The 19405-nt window shown below is 41.8% G+C and overlaps 1 protein-coding gene across 5 annotated transcripts in view; it reads left to right on the top strand.

Annotated features, from left to right (window-relative positions):
• The window catches only part of LOC110535055 (citron rho-interacting kinase), a 55832-nt gene extending 36864 nt beyond the window's left edge, over positions 1–18968 (top strand). For all 5 annotated transcript variants that reach the window (XM_036935731.1, XM_036935732.1, XM_036935730.1 and 2 more), the window contains 16 exons: positions 658–831; positions 972–1152; positions 1443–1531; positions 1719–1823; positions 1931–2100; positions 6826–6906; positions 7066–7201; positions 7328–7467; positions 7587–7679; positions 7908–8016; positions 8439–8567; positions 8756–8836; positions 8990–9068; positions 15457–15630; positions 16513–16804; positions 17763–18968. In XM_036935731.1, the coding sequence (XP_036791626.1) occupies positions 658–831; positions 972–1152; positions 1443–1531; positions 1719–1823; positions 1931–2100; positions 6826–6906; positions 7066–7201; positions 7328–7467; positions 7587–7679; positions 7908–8016; positions 8439–8567; positions 8756–8836; positions 8990–9068; positions 15457–15630; positions 16513–16804; positions 17763–17786 (2057 nt within the window). In that variant the 3' untranslated portion in view covers positions 17787–18968. The remainder of the gene's footprint in view (positions 1–657; positions 832–971; positions 1153–1442; positions 1532–1718; positions 1824–1930; positions 2101–6825; positions 6907–7065; positions 7202–7327; positions 7468–7586; positions 7680–7907; positions 8017–8438; positions 8568–8755; positions 8837–8989; positions 9069–15456; positions 15631–16512; positions 16805–17762) is intronic.
• The last annotated feature ends 437 nt before the right edge of the window (positions 18969–19405 follow it).

Here is a 19405-nt window from a genome sequence, read left to right as displayed (position 1 = left end):
CACAGCTTTGGAAATCTGAAGCAATTGCCTTTACTTCTGTTTGCCTACACTCCAATCCATTGACTCTCAGGCAGCTATCTGCCCTGCACCTTGAACCACTGCAACCCAGACCTGCACACCTTACAGAGGGGGGTTTTCTTTTCAGCTTTTCACCTTATTCCGCAATGTAGAAACCACAGGAGGTTGGTGGCACCTTAATTGGGGAGGACGGGCTCGTGGTAATGGCTGGAGCGGAATCAGTGGAATGTTTTCAAATATATCAAACACTTGGTTTCTATGTGGTTAATGCCATTCCATTCACGCCGCTCCAGCCATTCTTATGAGCTGTCCTCCCCTCAACAGCCTCCACTGGTTGGAACATATTCATCCTGTTCCCTCAATGAGAAGATTCCTGGATGCATGTGTTAAGTTCCAGTTATGAACTGATCACAGGTCTGATCAATGGTGAATGTTGGGATCAATATGATTTACCTTTTCATTTCAGATCCTCTTTAACGTTTTCACATTATGTTGGTGATGCTTCCTTTCCGTTGCCTCACTTGCACAACTGTCATGACACGGTGCACTGGATTTTTCCCTTGTTAAAAAAAAAAACAACGATAATTGTGGTTGCTATAGAGACCGTCCCTCCTCACTGTCTTTCCTGGCTGTGTTCAGAGTATGGCCATCGCATGAAGGACAGTCAGAGGGACAGGGAGAGGGGGAGGCAGAGGGAGAGCGTTCACCACAACACCCCTCACCGCTTCACCGTGGGACTCAACATGAGGGCTGCCAAGTGTACTGTGTGCCTGGATACCGTGCACTTTGGTCGCCAGGCAGCCACCTGTGTCGGTATGTTACGTTTCAACCATCCTCTCCCCATCACAATGATCAGGCACATTTCTGTTGAGCAAGGCTTTTTCAGAAGGGTGGCTCATACAGTACTGTGATTCTGGCATTCCTAGTTTGAACAGTTTTCTTCTCTCCTTCAGAATGTCATGCTTTGTGCCATCCAAAATGCTCCCCCTGCCTTCCTGCCACGTGCGGCCTGCCTGGGGACTGTGCCCTGCACATGGCTGAGGCGCTGTGCCGGGACAAGGGCAGCTCCCCTGGCTTGCAGCTGAAAGAGGCCAGCGGACATGTTCGCCTGGAGGGGTGGATGAAGCAGCCCAGGTGGGTCTGTTCATTTTGGTGTGTGGACTTCATGCCCACTACTACTGTGAAACAAATTTGACTAATAGGACTATGCTATAGATCAACACGGACTGTCTGCTTACCCTTCAAGTTGACTGCATTTAGACTGATTGCTAATCCCTCTCACTGTATTTGATTTGATCTGAGATGTTTATTTCATACTAAAGTATAGTTGTAGGCTACAGTATTATCCTCATCTGTTCTAGGCATTGACTATCTCTGTGATAGTCTATGCTGCTGGCCCAGTGACAGACATGTTTGTTCTGTAGGAATGGGAAGCGTGGCCAGGGCTGGGAGAGGAAGTATGTGGTGCTGGATGGGACCAAGGTGACCATCTATGAAACAGAGCCCAGAGAAGGTCTCACTCCATTTCCTGTCCCTACAGTACATATGATTATGAAATAGGTTGAACTATTTACATTTTTTTGGTAACAATTCATTCTCATTTCATTTAGCTTACAGTGTTCTTGATTGCTGCCAGTTGGTGCCTTTTAGTCTGTGTATTTCTTAGTGAATGTTGATTTTTGATTGTTTGTGTTGTTCAGACTCAGTAAAGCCACTGGATGAGTTTGAGCTGTGTCTGTCTGATGGAGAGGTGATGGTGCACGGGGCTGTCGGGGCGTCTGAGCTGCCCAACACCGCAAAGTCAGGTACCCACAAACTTGGGTCCGACTTATTGACTTCTTAGTAGTATCATGATCTGTGCGAAGGAAAGAACTGTTCCCCTCGTTCCCTCACTGTGCTGTGATGTGTGTAGATGTGCCGTATGTGCTGAAGCTGGAGTCCCACCCCCACACGTCGTGCTGGCCCGGACAGACTCTGTACTTCATGGCTCCCAGTTTCCCAGACAAGCAGCGTTGGGTGGCCGTGCTGGAGTCTGTGGTGGCAGGGGGGCGAGCATCTCGGGAGAAGGCTGAGGCAGATGCAGTGAGTACCACAGTACTCACCACTATGGAGTTAAATTAGTATAATTACTTACTGACACACATACATACAACCCTAAACCTTACCCTAACCCTAACCCTAACCCTAAACCTTACCCTAACCCTAACCCTAAACCTTACCCTAGCCCCAGTAGTAGAATAAGTACCCAATTGTCATACTTGAGTAAAAGTAAAGATACCTTGATAGAAAATGACTCAAGTAAAAATCACCCAGTAAAATTCTACTTGTAGAAGTGTCTAAAAGTATTTGGTTTTAAATATACTTAAGTATTAAAAGTAAACGTTATTGCTAAAATATACTTAAGTATCAAAAGTAGAAGTATAAATAATTAAAATTCCTTATAAATCCTCTTGGTACCTCCTCTGACCGACACTAGAAGCTGGGATGGATGTCCCTACAACCATTTCATTCGCTCTTTCGACTGTCCATCAACTCCTTGCTGAACCCTACATCACAGCCACTGACAAAACACATGCCTGCAGTCATTACATCATAGTGCAGCAGGAGAGAGGGATGTCATTACGGTAGATCGATTTATAGCCATTAATCAAAATAATGATTAGATTTTAAACAAAAAACACTTTCTGTTTGTCATAGATGGACAAGATTAATATGAGATGAAAGGAGAGTTCCTAATGAGTTCAGGAAGTCATGCTAGAGCTCTGTTCACAACGAATGTCTCACTTTAGAAAATATGCACATTTTCTCTAACCCTAAACATACAAATATGTATTGTACAGTTATAAGGAAAGTGAAGTCTTGTAGTTAGTCTTTTCATAATTTGATCATGCTATATTTAGAAACCAGATAAGTCATGTCAAGCCTTATTCATACAGTTTTGTTGAATACTAATACATTGTATAAAATATTTAATATTTGCCTATTTTTTTTAATCATATTTGTACTGTGCTGAGCTTGTGTCCTCAAAAGTGACTACACCTCAGCAACTGAGAACTATTTTTACCAGAAAGGTGAGATTTTAACCTTTCATTGAATATGCAGCATTACTAGTTGTTTTTTATGGCTCTCTTATGATACATAATTACTTTTCGAATACATTTAGTTACATTTAACTGGTTTAAGCAAACCAGAAGGCACCATTTTCTTGTTTTTTTTAATTTATGGATAGCCAAGGGCACACTCCAACACTACAAACGAAGCATTTGTGTTTAGTGAGTCTGCCAGATCAGAGGCAATAGGGATGACCAGGGATGATGTCTTGATAAGTGCCTGAATTGGAAAATGTTTCTCTCCTGCTAAGAACTCAAAATGTAACAAGTACTTTTGGGTGTCAGCGAAAATGTATGGAGTAAAAAGTTTGTTATTTTCTTTAGGAATGTAGTGAAGTAAAAGTAAAAGTTGTCAAAACTATAAATAGTACAGTAGAGTACAGATACCCCCAAAAACTGTACCGAACAAAAATATAAATGCAACATTCAACAATTCCAAAGTTGTCACTGAGTTACAATTCATGCAGTATAAGGAAATCAGCCAATTGAAATAAGTTCATTAGGCCCTAGTCTATGGATTTCACATGACTGGGAATACAGATATGCACCTGATGGTCACAGATACCTTAAAGGTTGGGGAGTGGATCAGAAAACATGTGTGACCACCATTTGCCTCACTCAGCGTGGCACATCTCCTTCGCATAGAGTTGATCAGGCTGTTGATTGTGGCCTGTGGAATGTTGTCCCACTCCTCTTCAATGGCTGTGCGAAGTTGCTGGATATTGGCAGGAACTGGAACATGCTGTCATACACGTCAATCCAGAGCATCCAAAACATGTTCAATTGGTGATATGTCTGGTGAGTATACAGGCCATGACATTTTCAGTTTCCAGGAATTGTGTACAGATCCTTGCGACATGGGTCCGTGCATTATCATGCTGAAACATGAAGTGATGCTATCGGATGAATGACAACGACAATGTGCCTCAGGATCTTGTCATGGTATCTCTGTGCGTTTAAATTACCATCGATAAAGTTAAATTGTGTTCGTTGTCTGTAGCTTATTCCTGCCCATAACATAACCCCACCGCCACCCTGGGGCACTCTGTTCACAACGTTGACATCAGCAAACTGCTAGCCCAAATATGCCATACACGTAGTCTGCGGTTGTGAGGCCGGTTGGACAATCTGCCAAATTCTCTAAAATGACGTTGGAGGCGGCTTATGGTAGAGAAAGCTCTGGTGGACATTCCTGCAGTCAGCATGGCAACGGCATTTCCCCACAAAACTTGATACATCTGTGACATTGTGTTGTGTGACAAAACTGCACATTTTGGAGTGACCTATTATTGTCCGCAGCACAAGGTGCACCTGTGTGATGATCATGCTGTTTAATCAGCTTCTTGATATGCCACACCTGTCAGGTGGATGGATAATCTTGACAAAGGGGAAATGCTAACTAACAGGGAGGAAAATTTGTGAACTAAATTTGAGAGAAATATGCTTACTGTGCATATGGAACATTTCTGGGATCTTTTACTTCAGCTCATGAAACATGGAACCAACACTTTACATGTTGTGTTTATATTTTTATTCAGTACAATTAAGTAGTACTTTAAAGTAGTTTTACTTAAGTACTTTACCCCACTGCCTAGCCCTAACCTTAACACTAACAATAACCCTAACTTCATGTCTACATCCCAGTTCAACCCTAACCCTAACTTCATGTCCACATCCCAGTTCAACCCTAACCCTAACTTCATGTCTACATCCCAGTTCAACTCTAACCCTAACTTCATGTCCACATCCTAGTTCAACCCTAACCCTAACTTCATGTCTACATCCCAGTTCAACTCTAACCCTAGCTTCATGTCTACATCCCAGTTAAACTCTAACCCTAGCTTCATGTCTACATCCCAGTTCAACTCTAACCCTAACTTCATGTTCACATCCCAGTTCAACTCTAACCCTAACTTCATGTCCACATCCCAGTTCAACCCTAACCCTATCCTCAACCACAGCCACAACATAAACCCTAACCCTAGCTTCATGTCCACATCCCAGTTCAACTCTAACCCTAACTTCATGTCCACATCCCAGTTCAACTCTAACCCTAGCTTCATGTCTACATCCCAGTTCAACCCTAACCCTAACTTCATGTCCACATCCTGGTTGTGCTCAACTCTCAACAGTTAATGACAGGGCTCACTCAGGAACAAGAGAGAACTCATCGTTTACTATAAGAGTTTGGTAAATGGTGGAAAGTGTCGGTCCTCATTCAGCTTTCACCTACACTATATATCTGTCAATAATACCAGGTGGAAATATAGACCTGATTCCCTGGCTATTGTCTTTTAAGGTAGTTTCTCTGTTTGGATGCCTGAGGTCTGACTCATCAAAGGTTAAAACAGTATTTTTACTGTATGAGGGTTATACTTTACATTTACCATCAGATTTCTTCTTCGCTACAGCATACTTGTATGCTTGATAGGACCCTGAGTATAATGCATCCATCCATTAAATCTGTATAAATAATTGTGAATTGTTTTGTTTTTTAATAATTTACTGCAGTAGTAAAGTTTTATAAATAATCCATGATGTCTCTTATATGTGGCGTTAATTGTCCCTCTTCTTCTCTCTCTCTCACTTTCTCTCTCTCTCTCTCTCTCTCATTCCTGTTTGTTGCTTTTTCATCATGTCATACTGTATGTCCCTGTATGTGGGCATGTTTTGTTGATTTGCTCTATTCTGCCTGCTCCATGGGGTTTCACTTGCCATAGGCTGCTGTGTCCAAAACACAGATGGTTCTGTCTCCTCTGGTCCAGGTAAAGAGTCTAACGAGGCTACTTTTGTCTGCTTTCCTGTTGATACCAGACACACAGGCACTTTATACACGCAATTACAATGATAATACATTTACGATTACAGTACAACATTTACAATGACAAAACAGAATAATGCTGTGCATGTTTGTCTTGAGCGCGTGGTCATCTTCCTGCTGTTCACCTCACGCTGTGACCACACGCTGGTTGTCCCCACCATCCTTTCCTCTATTGTCTTATCGAAGTTGTGTTGACTGTGAGTGATTGTCTGACTGTTGTAGCACCTGGCAACTATCTTTTGTTCAATATCTTTGATTTGATGTATTGTGATCAGATCCTTGGATAGCATTTTTAGCTGTATATTTCTTTACTCAAATGTCATGTTTTGCGAGGTGTTCAACTTTCATGATGAGTGAACATACTCATCACAGAGCCTATTACAGTGATATAACCAGCCCTATGCACACAATAGGCCTTCCTGTAGCCAGGACAAGTGGTCTGTTTGGTAGTACTGTCAGCTTTCACTTCTTACCACGTAGAGCCCGTGTCTAACTCATTTCACGGAGGGCCGGATGTCCGTGGGTTTTCGCTCCATCCTTGTCCTTGGTTGATGAATTAAGGTCGCTAATTAGTAAGGAACTCCAACTCCCCTCACCTGGTTGTCTAGGTCCTTAGTAGATTGGAAAAAACAAAAAGCCACAGAAACTCAGCCCTCCGTGGAATGAGTTTGACACCCCTTTTGTGGAGTCTCTCTACCCCCCCCCCCCCCCCGTTCACTCTGCCTGATTACCCTGTTTCTGCACCCACCCAACTACCTTAATATAAACCCACTTTCTGTTCCTATACCAAGCCTGACAGCTTCCCGACTGTGCCTCTCCCACCACACTGAACCTGTGAGCCTCCTGACTCCTGTGTTTCTGTCTCCCGTCCACCAGAAACTGCTTGGGAACTCTTTGCTGAAGCTGGAGGGAGATGACAGGCTTGACATCAACTGTACTCTCCCCCTCACAGACCAGGTAATATAATGAAGAGTAAACTAGACTTTTGAGTGTATGGGTTGATAGTTTTTCTCTTCCGCCTTACCACTTTTACGTGTGTTGATAACATATGCACTTCATGTAGTCCCACAGTGTACTGTACACTACCAGTGATGTGTGCTCTTTCCCCTCTCACAGATAGTGTTAGTGGGCTCTGAGGAGGGTCTGTACGCCCTGAATGTAATCAAAAACTCCCTGACCCACATCCCTGGCCTGGGCTCCGTCTTCCAGATCCACATCATGAAGGAGCATGAGAAGCTGCTGATGATTGTTGGTATGAAAGCCGACTTGACTCAATCAGTGATAACAGCACATATATACAGTACATCGTCGACTGTCTCATTTATTTGTCAGTCCGACTGAATTGAAGGGAGGGGTAATGTCTGTGTTTGGCCTGTAGGGGATGAGAGGGCGCTGTGTCTGGTGGAGATTAAAAAGGTGAAGCAGTCTCTGGCCCAGTCCCACCTGCCTGCCCAGTCTGAACTGGAACCATTTATCTTTGAGACGGTCAAGGGCTGCCACCTCTTCTCTGCAGGCAGAGTAAGTCTAGTGGTTTCTTAGGGGTTGCGGGCATTGATTCAATTGGTCATCCTTTGACCAAAGAAATGCTTATCCCTTATCATAACTGTCAATGACTTTGTGGATGTGTCTGTCTACAGATAGATAATGGGCCTTGTATCTGTGCAGCAATGCCTAACAAGATTACAATTCTGCGTTACAATGACAATCTCAACAAGTTCTGCATTCGCAAGGTGAGTATCACCTGAAAGTTGAAACAAATGATCAGATGGAACGATAAACACATCACTTTCTGGTTACAGAGGAAATTAAATTGACCCACAAGACAGCTCACAGTGACTAGACATGCACCTCATTTATATTGAACAGCAACTGAAGAAATGTCTGTTCCTCCTATCAGTCCAGCAGCTGTTTTCCCTCGCTAGTTCTCTAACAACCTCCTTCCACCACCCCTCCATCAGGAGATAGAGACTCTGGAGCCCTGCAGCTGCATCCACCTGACCAGCTACAGCATCATCATCGGCACCAACAAATTCTATGAGATTGAGATGAAGCAGTATGTCCTGGAGGGTTAGTGGCTTTCGTTGTTGGTCGTTCCTCTCAGTAAACCCACTGGAACTCATGAGTACCAGAAAATGAACTGTGACCAATCCAAAAATGCTACATGTAAATAAGCCACTCCACTATTCACGTGTTAAAAAGGTTGATGCCACTAAATCCTTTCCATGGTTATTCTAATGCTGATTCTATATTTACATTTTAGTCATTCCGCATATGCGCTTATCCAGAACAACTTGCATGAACGCTCATGCAACCCTAAACGCATAGGGTTAAGTGCCTTGCTCAAGGGCACATCAACAGATTGTTCACCTATTCGGCTCGGGGTTAGAACCAGTGACCTTTCAGTTACAGGCCCAACGCTCTTAACCACTAGGTTACCTACCACCCTATCTGTGACAGAGAGCGTGTTATACACTGTGTCGCCCCTGTAGAGTTCCTGGATAAGAAGGACATGTCGTTGGCCTCGGCGGTGTTTGCTTCCTCCTCCCATAGCTTCCCCATCTCCATAATGCAGGTCACCAGCACTCTGCAGAAGGAGGAGTACCTGCTCTGCTTCCATGGTGAGATCTGTCTTGACATTTGCAATTGCAATAAATTCATCTTACCGTGGTGATATTGTATTACCTGTTTTACTGTACATATCACATAACATTGTGTTGTATTGCCCCCACACAACCACAGAATGATTGTAAAACATTCCAAGGTACATTCATCGACACAGTAGTTAAGGACTATTGTTCTGTCACAGAGTTTGGAGTGTTTGTGGACGCATACGGACGAAGGAGCCGCACTGAAGAAATCAAATGGAGTCGTCTGCCCCTGGCCTTTGGTGTGTATAGTATACAGTATTAGTATCTTCACATAGTACAGTTCTAACAAAGTGGTATGCGTTGTGGAACATTGCTAGAAATGTGAATCTGAGTACCAGTAGCGTATTTCGTGACTTTTGTAACGTAACCCTTTCCTTATCTGTCTTGAACAGCTTACAGAGAGCCCTACCTGTTTGTGACATACTTTAACTCCTTGGATGTGATCGAGGTTCAGGGACATGCTGCTCTTGGGTAAAGAAAAAACGACCGAAACACAAACTCACACAATAAGAACTTGCACATGACAAACGCTTCAGTATTTGTCCGAGTAGGCCTATGCGACCACAATCAATGCCACAAATTGAGAATAACACACACAATAATAGAGAAGTGATCTCCAATAACGCCCCCCCCCATGTCTGATTTTCATTTTCTATTCATCCATTGTGCTAAATGGCAGACATGATTGATTTTAGCATGATGTTATTAATTCCTCTCAACTCTCAGAATTGACTGATGGGTATTGTTGCTCCAGACTTGGGGCTAGATGAAATCAGATTGACATCCGCATCGGTTGTTTTGGCAGTGTCAGAGGTGGAACTGGAGCTGTCAAATCCACAAGCGGCTTGCGTTAACCTTTTAACCTTTGACTGCAGTGGGCTAAATCAGGGTCATACAGCTCTTCTTGTTAAATCTACTTTGCAATGAAAGTAAACACCTCACACAGATGGGTTGTGTCATTTTGGAGGCATTTTTATTGGAAATAAGAATAGAATATGTTTCTCAACACTTATACATTCATGTGGATGCTACCATGATTACGGATAATCCTGAATGAATTGTGAATAATGATGAGTGAGAAAGTTAGACGCACAAATATCATACCCCCAAGACATGCTAACCTCTCACTACTACAATAACAAGGGAGGTTAACATTTTTGGGGGTGTATGATATTTGTTATTATTATTCACGATTCCGTAATCATTGTAGCATTCACATTAATGTAGAAGTGTTCTATTCTTATTTACAATAAATGTTACCCCAAAATGACATAATACATTATTTAACACTAATGTTTATTGGGCACAAAATAATCTGAAACACAACCCAAGCAAACAGCAAATGCAGCCAACAAATGAGTCACAAGCTTGATGTAGTCATTGTGTTCTATGACTATGGAACCAAATACTTCACTTTTACTACTTTAATACACACAGTTCATTCGGAATGTATTCAGACCCTTTCCACATTTTGTTACGTTAGAGCCTTATTCTAAAATGGATTAAAATGTTTTCCCCCCCTCATCAAGCTACACACCATACTCCATAATGACAAAGCAAAAACAGGTTAAAAAAAAACCACAAAAACATAAGTATTCAGACACTTTACTCAATACCTTGAAGCACCTTTGGCAGTTATTACAGCCTTGAGTCTTCTTGGGTATGATGCTACATGCTTGGCAAACCTGTATTTGGAGAGTTTCTCCCATTCTTCTCTGCAGATCCTCTCAAGCTTTGTCAGGTTGGATAGGGAGCGTCGCTGCATAGTTATTTTCAGGTCACTCCAGAGATGTTTGATTGGGTTCAAATCCAGGCTCTGGCTGGGCCACACAAGGACATTGTACCGAAATCATTCCTGCTTTGTCTTGGCTGTGTGCTTTAGGGTCATTGTCCTGTTGGAAGGGGAACCTTCGGCCCAGTCTGAGGTCCTGAGCAGGTTTTCATCAAAGATCTCTCTGTACTGCTGGAGACATGTTTTGGTACCCTTCCCTAGATCTGTGCCTCGACACAAACCTGTCTCGGAGCTCTATGGACAATTCCTTCAACCTCATGGCTTGGTTTTTGCTCTGACATGCACTGTCAACTGTGGGACCTTATATAGACACACAGGTGTTTGCCTTACCAAATCATGTCTAAGCAATTGAATTTACCACATGTGGACTCCAATAAAGTTGTAGAAACATCTCAAGGATGATCAATGGAAACAGGATACACCTGAGCTCAATTAGAGTATCATAGAAAAGGCTCTGAATACTTATGTAAATAAGGTATTTTATTATTTTTTGTGCAACATTTTCTTAAAGCCTGTTTTCGCTTTGTCAGTATGGGGTATTGTGTGTAGATTACATATTTATTTTTTTCATCAATCAATTTGAGAAAAAGGCTGTAACAAACTGTGGAAAAAGTCAAGGGGTCTGAATACTTTCCGAATGCACTGTATAAGTGATACTTAATTCTGAAATAACAAAAAATATTAAGAACAGTTGACCCATGAGGACAGTAGAGGGTAAGTTGGTCAATTGACTGCAGGTCAAGGGCTCTTACACACGAGCCGCCGTAAGCGGCAAAGGTCTCAGACTTCAATGGTAGTAGGGTAGCGTCCTTAAAAACACAAGCAGTTGGCTTGCAGCTCGAGGCGACAAAAGATGAAATTTGCAGAAGTCTTGAGGGTCCGCCGCGCATGACTGACTAATGAGCAGAGTTCATCTTGTCAACCAAACAAACAATGTTTTAATGACATTCGTCCCATGTTAGCATCTTTATCTTATCGTGGACACTGCCATTGGATGAAACAAAACCACACCCGACTATAATCTGACAAACCCCCATGCAGCCGAGTTAGAAGTTCATGCAGCCGAAGCAGCCGTCTTTGCGCTCATACTCCCTAATGACCTTCATTTCAAAAAAAGAGAGAGAAAATTCTGCAATATTACTGTTGTTTGTCCCTCTTGAGCCCCTGTAGCAACCTCATAGCCAGAACACTGACAATGAGGCAGTCTATAGGGAGGTGGTCAGAGACCTGGCAGCCAAGACAACAACCTCTCCCTCAATGTCAGCAAGACAAAGGAGCTGATTGTGGACTACAGGAAACGGAGGGGTGATTATGACCTCATTCACATCGATTGGGCTTTAGTGGAGCGGGTCGAGAGCGTCAAGTTCCTCGGTGTCCACATCACTAAGAAATTAACATGGTCCACACACACAACCACACAGTAGTGAAGACTGGCACCACCACTTTCCCCTCAGGATGCTGAAAAGATTTGACATGGGCCCTCAAATCCTTAAAGTTCTACATCTGCATCATTGAGAGCATATTGACTAGCTGCATCACCGCTTGGTACAGTAACTGAAAGAAACCCGACTGCAAGGCGCAACAGAGGGTGGTGAGAACGTCCCACAGGACCCTGAACCGCTTCTACCCCCAAGCCATATGACTGCTAATAGCTAATCAAATTACTACTCTTGACTACCTGCATTGAACGTTTTTTGCACTGACCCTATGCAAACACACTGGACCCACACACGGACACATACTGTATTTAGACCTCAAATACACACACACACACACACACACACACACACACACTGCTGCTACTGTCAATTTTCCATCTTGTTGCCTAGTCACTTTACCCCTACCTATATGTACATCGCTACCTCAATTACCTCGTATCCCTGCACATTGACTCTGTACTGGTACTCCCTGTATTTTTACACGTTATTCACTGTGTATTTATTTGTGTTACTGCTTTCATTTGAAAATATCTTTAACTCTGCATTGTTGGAAAAGGACCCATAAGTACCAAGTTATAATTTCACTGTTAGTCTACACCAGTTGTTTATGAAGCATGTGACAAATAAAATGAGTTTTGAACACTTCCTCAAAATAGTCAGAATTAATCTAAGATAAATCAAGAAATCTGTCATTCATTTTGACGTTTTTGCCAAGGAGGTTTTTAATCACAGTTTTACACTTGGCTAAGCAGTTTGGTGCAGTATTTCTCATGTGCAACAAAACTAGTCGTCGTGTTGAATGACAAACATCATGTTACTACTCCTACTAGGAGTAGTACTGTTGACCAATCACTGACGAAGGGGCATCGACTTCGGCTACCGAATTTTGACTGAATATTTTTTTTTTGCTGCATGAATACCAGGAAAAAACCCTGCCAAAAAACTAAAAACGTACAAAAATGTTTCCATGATATATGCGCAAACTGTTTCTACTGGGAAGCATACAGTAAACTTAAAAAGTTCAGACACTCAAATAATACTGATGTAAATGGCTATAAATCCCCCCCATCCAAATGAACATGAAAACATACATTAGCCTAACAATGGTTTGACATTTATATCTAAAATCAATTGAGCCTATACTTCCTAGTGTCATTTTTTACTTTTAAAAGCTAAACAGTTTCTGCGTTATGACAACATTTTGTGACGTTTTTGTTCATTTTGGTCTTTGGGGAGCTGTTCGTGCAAAGACTTTAGTAGCCGAAGTCTACACCCCTTCGTCGGTGATTGGTCAACAGTACCACTCCGAGTAGGAGTGTTTGTTGTCATAACAGTGCTACTCCTAAACATGAAGTGTTTGTTGTCAAGAGAAGACAAGTTTTCAAGCCCATTTTTTCACTTAAAAATACTGAACCAAACATTAGTTATCTTAGTTAAAATTGCGCGACAAAGACCTCCTTGGCAGAAACATCTAAATTAAATTCTGACTATTTAGAGGAAGTGTTTCTTGCTATGTTGGTGCTACAATGGCTCAAAAGGGACAAACCGTAATATTGCCGTTTATCGTTTTTCAAGCGAAGGTCTTTAGGGAGTATGTGCGCACATAGGTTCGCTTCGCGTAGCCGAGATGCCTTAACGCAGTAGGAATAATAATAATGAAAGGAGTGTTTTGTGACACACAAGAAGCCACTCACCTACGGCATTTGCCAGGTCATACAGCAGTTACACGTCCAACACCGCAAAAACATATTTTATGCAGATCTCGGCTAACGCTGTTTAACGCTGATTAATGCTCTAGCTGATTGAATCTAGGCCTTGGTCCTAACCCTGCATTTATAGCCCTGTTTATACCTGGTTCTAACAATGCGTCCTTTGTCCTGATCTTGTCAACATTCTGATTGTGCCCACATTTTCAGACAGATGTAAACGATTAAGACACATTGTGATCGGATTGTGATCTTTCTGACCACATCCGGAGGTAGTCAGAAAAACATTGTGTTTGGATATCTTACAAGTGTAGACAGACCTGGACAGTCAAATCATTTAAACCATCATTATCTTGTCCTCTAAAATCATTGACAAGTCACACCATTACCTTATGGCATCAATATGCGTCTTAAAGCTATATAAAAAAAAAACGTGTCACACTCCATATATAAACTCCCAGTCATTTATTGGGAAAATCACCAACCTTTCAGCATCACTGTGCCTTTTTCAGGGTAATGTCATTAACTCTTTAACCAGGTTATGTAGACAAACAGTGCAATTAGTGCAACCAATGACAATGGTGAGGGGTGTGTCATAATGATTAAGTCACTTAGAAGGAATTGAGTGAAACTGTTAAAAAAATATTTAATATATTAGGCTATTGTTATCATATGGAAACAATGTAATATTGTACATAATATTAGCTTCAACATACATTATTTAATTCACTTTCACATATTTAAGTTTCCTATTTCATTTCATTTGTTACATGTGATCTTTTGGTCCAACCATAATGCATAATTAGCATCATCAACAGAGGGAACATATTGGGTGTACGCTGACAGGCTGTAGAAAGAATATATCAATGTATAAGACTTGTTCATAAAAGAGAGAATTGTTCATAAGGGCCTGAGATCAAAGTCAATATTCAGACCACTAGGGGTCAATGTTTTTAGATAGGATATATCCAGTAAGCCTCCCTTTTATAGTAGTAGGATCTCGATGTTACCTCTCCTTTGTAGAGCAACATGCTCAACTCCTGTGTATTTGAGGGAGGAGATGGGATGGTTAGCTTCAACATTGTGAGCTGCTACTGGATAGTCAATGTTCTTACACCTGATTGAGCTGACGTGTTCAGCCATGCGTTGTTTTAATTGTCTTTTCGTTTGTCCTACGTAGGCTTTCCCACATGAACAGGTGATGAGATACCCCTAACAGGGATTTCTCAACCTGCATGTGGGTGTCTGAAGAAGGATGTTTTTATAGTGCTATTGCACTGTGCACATGAGCCACATTTGTAGTTCCCATTTGGAATGGGTGTCAAGAGTGTTTGAGTGGGCTCAGGGGGCAGGTCAGATCTCCAATATTGCGATCACACTTATAGACCACTAGTAGGGGTTCCTTGAAGAGGTGTGCGATTGTAGAATATGCCAGTTCTTTATCAGGATTGCTTTCATTTTCTCCAAACACTCGGTGTACTTGGTGCAAAAGACAGTTGCGTTGTTTTTCTTCTTTGGTTGAGTTTTTAGCAATTCCTCTCTTGGTTTATGAAATATTTTCATTATCATTGCAGCATCAAGGGTTTTGTCCTTGTAGTCTCTCATTTTGAATTGATCATTTTTTTAATCATTGCTGTCCAAATCTGTCTAACTGGTAATATGGTAGACCATTCATGAGGGGATGTATTTTCATGTCAAATAAATACAAATATTATTTTGAAAGAATATCTGTCAAATGATTTGCATACAGGGAGGGAACAGCATATCTGGACACAGTGGACACAAGAGAGACACATGTTACTACCATGTGTAGATGCAACAGCTACAACGTGGGCACAATCACAATGTGGATAAGATCAAGACAAAGGAAGCATGTTAGAACCAGGTATAAATGAGGCTTGTGTCTGTGTACCTGTGTGTAGCCCTCCAGTTCTAGCCCATCTGGACATCCCTAACCCCCGTTACCTGGGTCCAGCAATCTCCTCCGGGGCCATCTACCTGGCCTCGTCCTATCAGAACAAGCTGCGGGTTATCTGCTGCAAGGGCAACTTGGTCAGGGAGTCTGGGGAGCTGCAGAGGACCGGCTCCAGCCGCGGGTGAGCGCTCTCTGTCATGTTCTAGACCCCAAACCTTTAGCTAATGGACCGGAACTACTGTACCATTAACTAAATCTATGGTGAACGGTAGTAGATGCACATACAAGTAAACAAAGGAAACTAGAATACTAGATACACTGCGTCACAAGTCTTGTGCTAAATGTTGAAAGGGGCTTCAGTGCCACCTACTGTTCTGAGTTTGCATTGCTGTTAGCAAAGCTTGGAAGCCAAATATACACCGAGTGTACAAAACATTAAGAACACATGCTCTGTCCATGAAAGACTGACATGGTGAAAGCTATGATCCCTTACTGATGTCACTTAAATCCACTACAATCAGTGTAGATGAAGGGGAGGAGACAGGTTAAAGAAGTATTTTTAATCCTTGAGACATGGATTGTGTACGTGTGCCATTCAGAGGGCAAGACAAAAGACTGAAGTGCCTTTGAATGGGGTATGGTAGTAAGTGCCTGGCGTACCAGTTTTTGTCAAGAACTGCAATGCTGCTGGATTTTTCACGCTCAACAGTTTCCCGTGTGTATCAAGAATGGTCCACCACACAAAGGACATCCAACTTGACACAACTGTGGGAAGCATTGGAGTGAACATGGGCCAGCATCCCTGTGGAACGCTTGACACTTTGTAGAGTCCATGCCCTGACGAATTGAGGCTGTTCTGAGGGCAAATGGGTGCAACTCAATATTAGCGAGGTGTTCTTATTTTTTTTGTTCGCTCAGTGTATCGCAGCCATTGTTATTTTGTCGATTAAAGCCCAAATCTGCATGGTAATGATTTTATCCCTGACTTTTCTCTAATTTGAGCTGAAACAACAGCAGCTTATTTGTCTCCATACATTTATTTGTCTTCTGCTCATCTCTACAGCAGCCCCAGTAAGAGAGGTCCACCCACATACACAGAGCACATCTCCAAGCGTCTGGCCTCAGGCCCTGGCAGCCATGAGGGGCTTCACCGTGAGCCCAGCACACCACACCGCTACCGTGAGGGCCGAACCGAGTTCCGGCGGGACAAGTCCCCGGCACGCCCCCTGGACAGAGAGAAGTCCCCAGGCCCCAGACTAGACAGCCGCAGAGAGAGATCCCCTGGGAGGTTTGACGACCACCAACGTCTCCACACCGGCTCTGACCGCCGCACACAGCTCACCCCTGTCAATAAGGTACAATCATACACACCCACACTAGGAATTCCATCACTATTACATCAATTGGCCAAAAATGTTAGGATTGATTGTGAATTTGGTACACTACAGTCCATTACTACATGGGTCATTCCACGAAATGAGTGCCCTTTGCGTCCCATTAATATTTTAAGTAGATATTGTGCACAAATGTATAAATTGTAAAAGCTTGTTATATTAAATGAAGTGCCCTTTAAGATAGACATGGAAAATTCAATAAATCAGATTTTTTAAATATGAATATAGACTTGCTAAAGTGCCAAAACTCAGCATTTTAACATGGCCATCTGTGCACACACTGACTTCTAGGAAGATTTTAACCCACCTAACCCCAACATTTCTCCACGTTTTCACCATCATAGAGCCCTAGTTATTTTGTTGATTTGACGAAGTCAATTCTGAAGATGATTTATATCATGTTATATTAGTGATTCATTTTAAGGTCAACCCTGTTACATGAACTGAACGCTCGTTTTAATATGGTGAAACTATTCATTATTATATATTTTTTTTTAAAGAGACATTGAACATCTAATAGTCAAATCATAGTGTAAAAGCAGACGAGTTGGTTCTACTGTTTTTGGCCATTTCCTGGTGTTTTCGGGTGGAAAACTGAGTGGGACGAACATAACGTCAACCCTGTTACCCATAGATAGGCTAGAAATGTAACAAATGGTTATTGCCCCTCACTGTTGCACTCAACAAGCTTCCATTCATGGCAGATATAGATTAAGTTGTAAACCTGCTTTGTTGACAGGCACTTAATAGTATTTTTTTTTTTTACAGATAAAAAAAATATTGATTTTTATTCAGTTGAAAATGTGCTCTTTATGACAATGTTAAAATTGGATTTGTTTACACTACTCAAACGGAACCTAATTGGTGGAATGACCCACATGAGTAGAGTTGATCTTCTATGGCTCTCTCTGTATTTCAGGTATGGGACCAGTCTTCTGTGTGAGTGACATAAGGAGAGGCTTAGAAGAGGAGCTGCGTGAGCCTCTGTTCACTCTGCACATGGCTACGCCATCGAGGGGCGACCAACCAGAAAACCAAGTCATACCCCATCGCCTGTATATAGTGCAATCGTGATCCATTTACCAACACATACACTGTTGCACTGGGGACATTTTCTTTGACAATCCTGTCCTTTCTGATACCTGTATTCATGGAAATGGTTGTTTAACAGAGCAGCGTTTGCAGGGAAACCCTATGGATCTATGATACACTGTTTATAAGTACTAAAATCAAGTTGTAAATATTGTTGTTCCAGTTTTTATAGATAAAAGGGAATAATAGGCCGGTAGAGCCAAGTCTATATTTTTTAAAGAAGTGTTTCTAATGATGTTGTAGGGAGAGAAATTATGTTGCAGGGAGACTCGAAATCCAATCTCAAAATCTCATCGTCCCAGATGCAATACTGTAGTTTTTTGCTTTTCGATGGCCGGTCAATCTTGCGAACATTCAATAACCCATGTACCGTTTAAATAAAATGTGTTCCGAGAGAGCAATGCACATGAGCTTTTCACTTGAGCTTTACTTTGAACAGGATTCTAAATTCATTGTTTCTACATGACCAGTCTTCTTTTTGGATCAACTTTGTATGGTCCTCTTGACTAGACGGACTTTGATATCTAATTGCATATGATTGCTTAGTAACAACGCGTATCTTACCATACTTTCTAACAGACAAATGTTTTGCTACAAGTGTTCCTTGTGTTGTTTAACTATACCTAAGATGAATAATAAGCCTATAAGCTTTGTCTGGTTTGAAACAGCAGGCAGTGGAGCCGGCTAACCATGCCCTCAGCTCGTTCTGGAGTCTGCAGCTGCTTATTATGGTACAGATGTCCTGTTCTTACTTCTGTGCAGTGAACTATCTATGAAGTCCAGTAATTGTCAGGGTTTAAAAATCGCTTCTTTTTCAAACAAATCAACAAAAAAAAGCTTCATTTGTCACATCAAAGAGCATGAGTATTTCAGAGCAGAAGTAGTAGTTTTACCTTGATTTTTGGGTTTGTGTTTTCTGTTGTGTATTTACACAAATTTGCATTCAATGAGTATACATCGATACAAGACAATAACTAAAGGTTTTCTTGAATTTTGAAAATGTACACGCATTAAACATGATTGAGCTACCCTGGCAATGTGTCAAGATGCCTTTTTAATGTATTTTTTTACACCATACAGTTTACATATCATTAACTTTTGCATTAGAAATTATTCCGGCTAGCAAATGATAGATGGAAATAGCCCATTGTATTTTACTTTAATTCTACATCAATGTAATTCTCTTTAAAGCAAATTCAACAAAACAAAATAGATAATAAACAAACAGCTATGTCCTGTTCCAGGAAACAGCTATGAAGTCTTCTTGGACAGAGACATGAGAAGGTTGAAAGTGCTTGTTAAAGAGAAGGGAAAAGGTGGAAAAGAAAAGCACATAAGTGATCCCTTTGTTACAGACCTGTGTTAAAACTGCTTGGCACCAGTCTCCCGCCGACAGAGAGACACACAATCTCGTACACACTCCCAAACACACTTGCATTTACACCTGATTACCGTGCCATTGCAGCGATG

This window comes from Oncorhynchus mykiss, chromosome 11, assembly GCF_013265735.2.
Source record: "Oncorhynchus mykiss isolate Arlee chromosome 11, USDA_OmykA_1.1, whole genome shotgun sequence".
NCBI classification, from domain to species: Eukaryota; Metazoa; Chordata; class Actinopteri; order Salmoniformes; family Salmonidae; genus Oncorhynchus; species Oncorhynchus mykiss.
The sequence above is the reverse complement of the archived record's forward strand: the minus strand, read 5'-3'. Positions and strand labels throughout refer to the sequence as shown.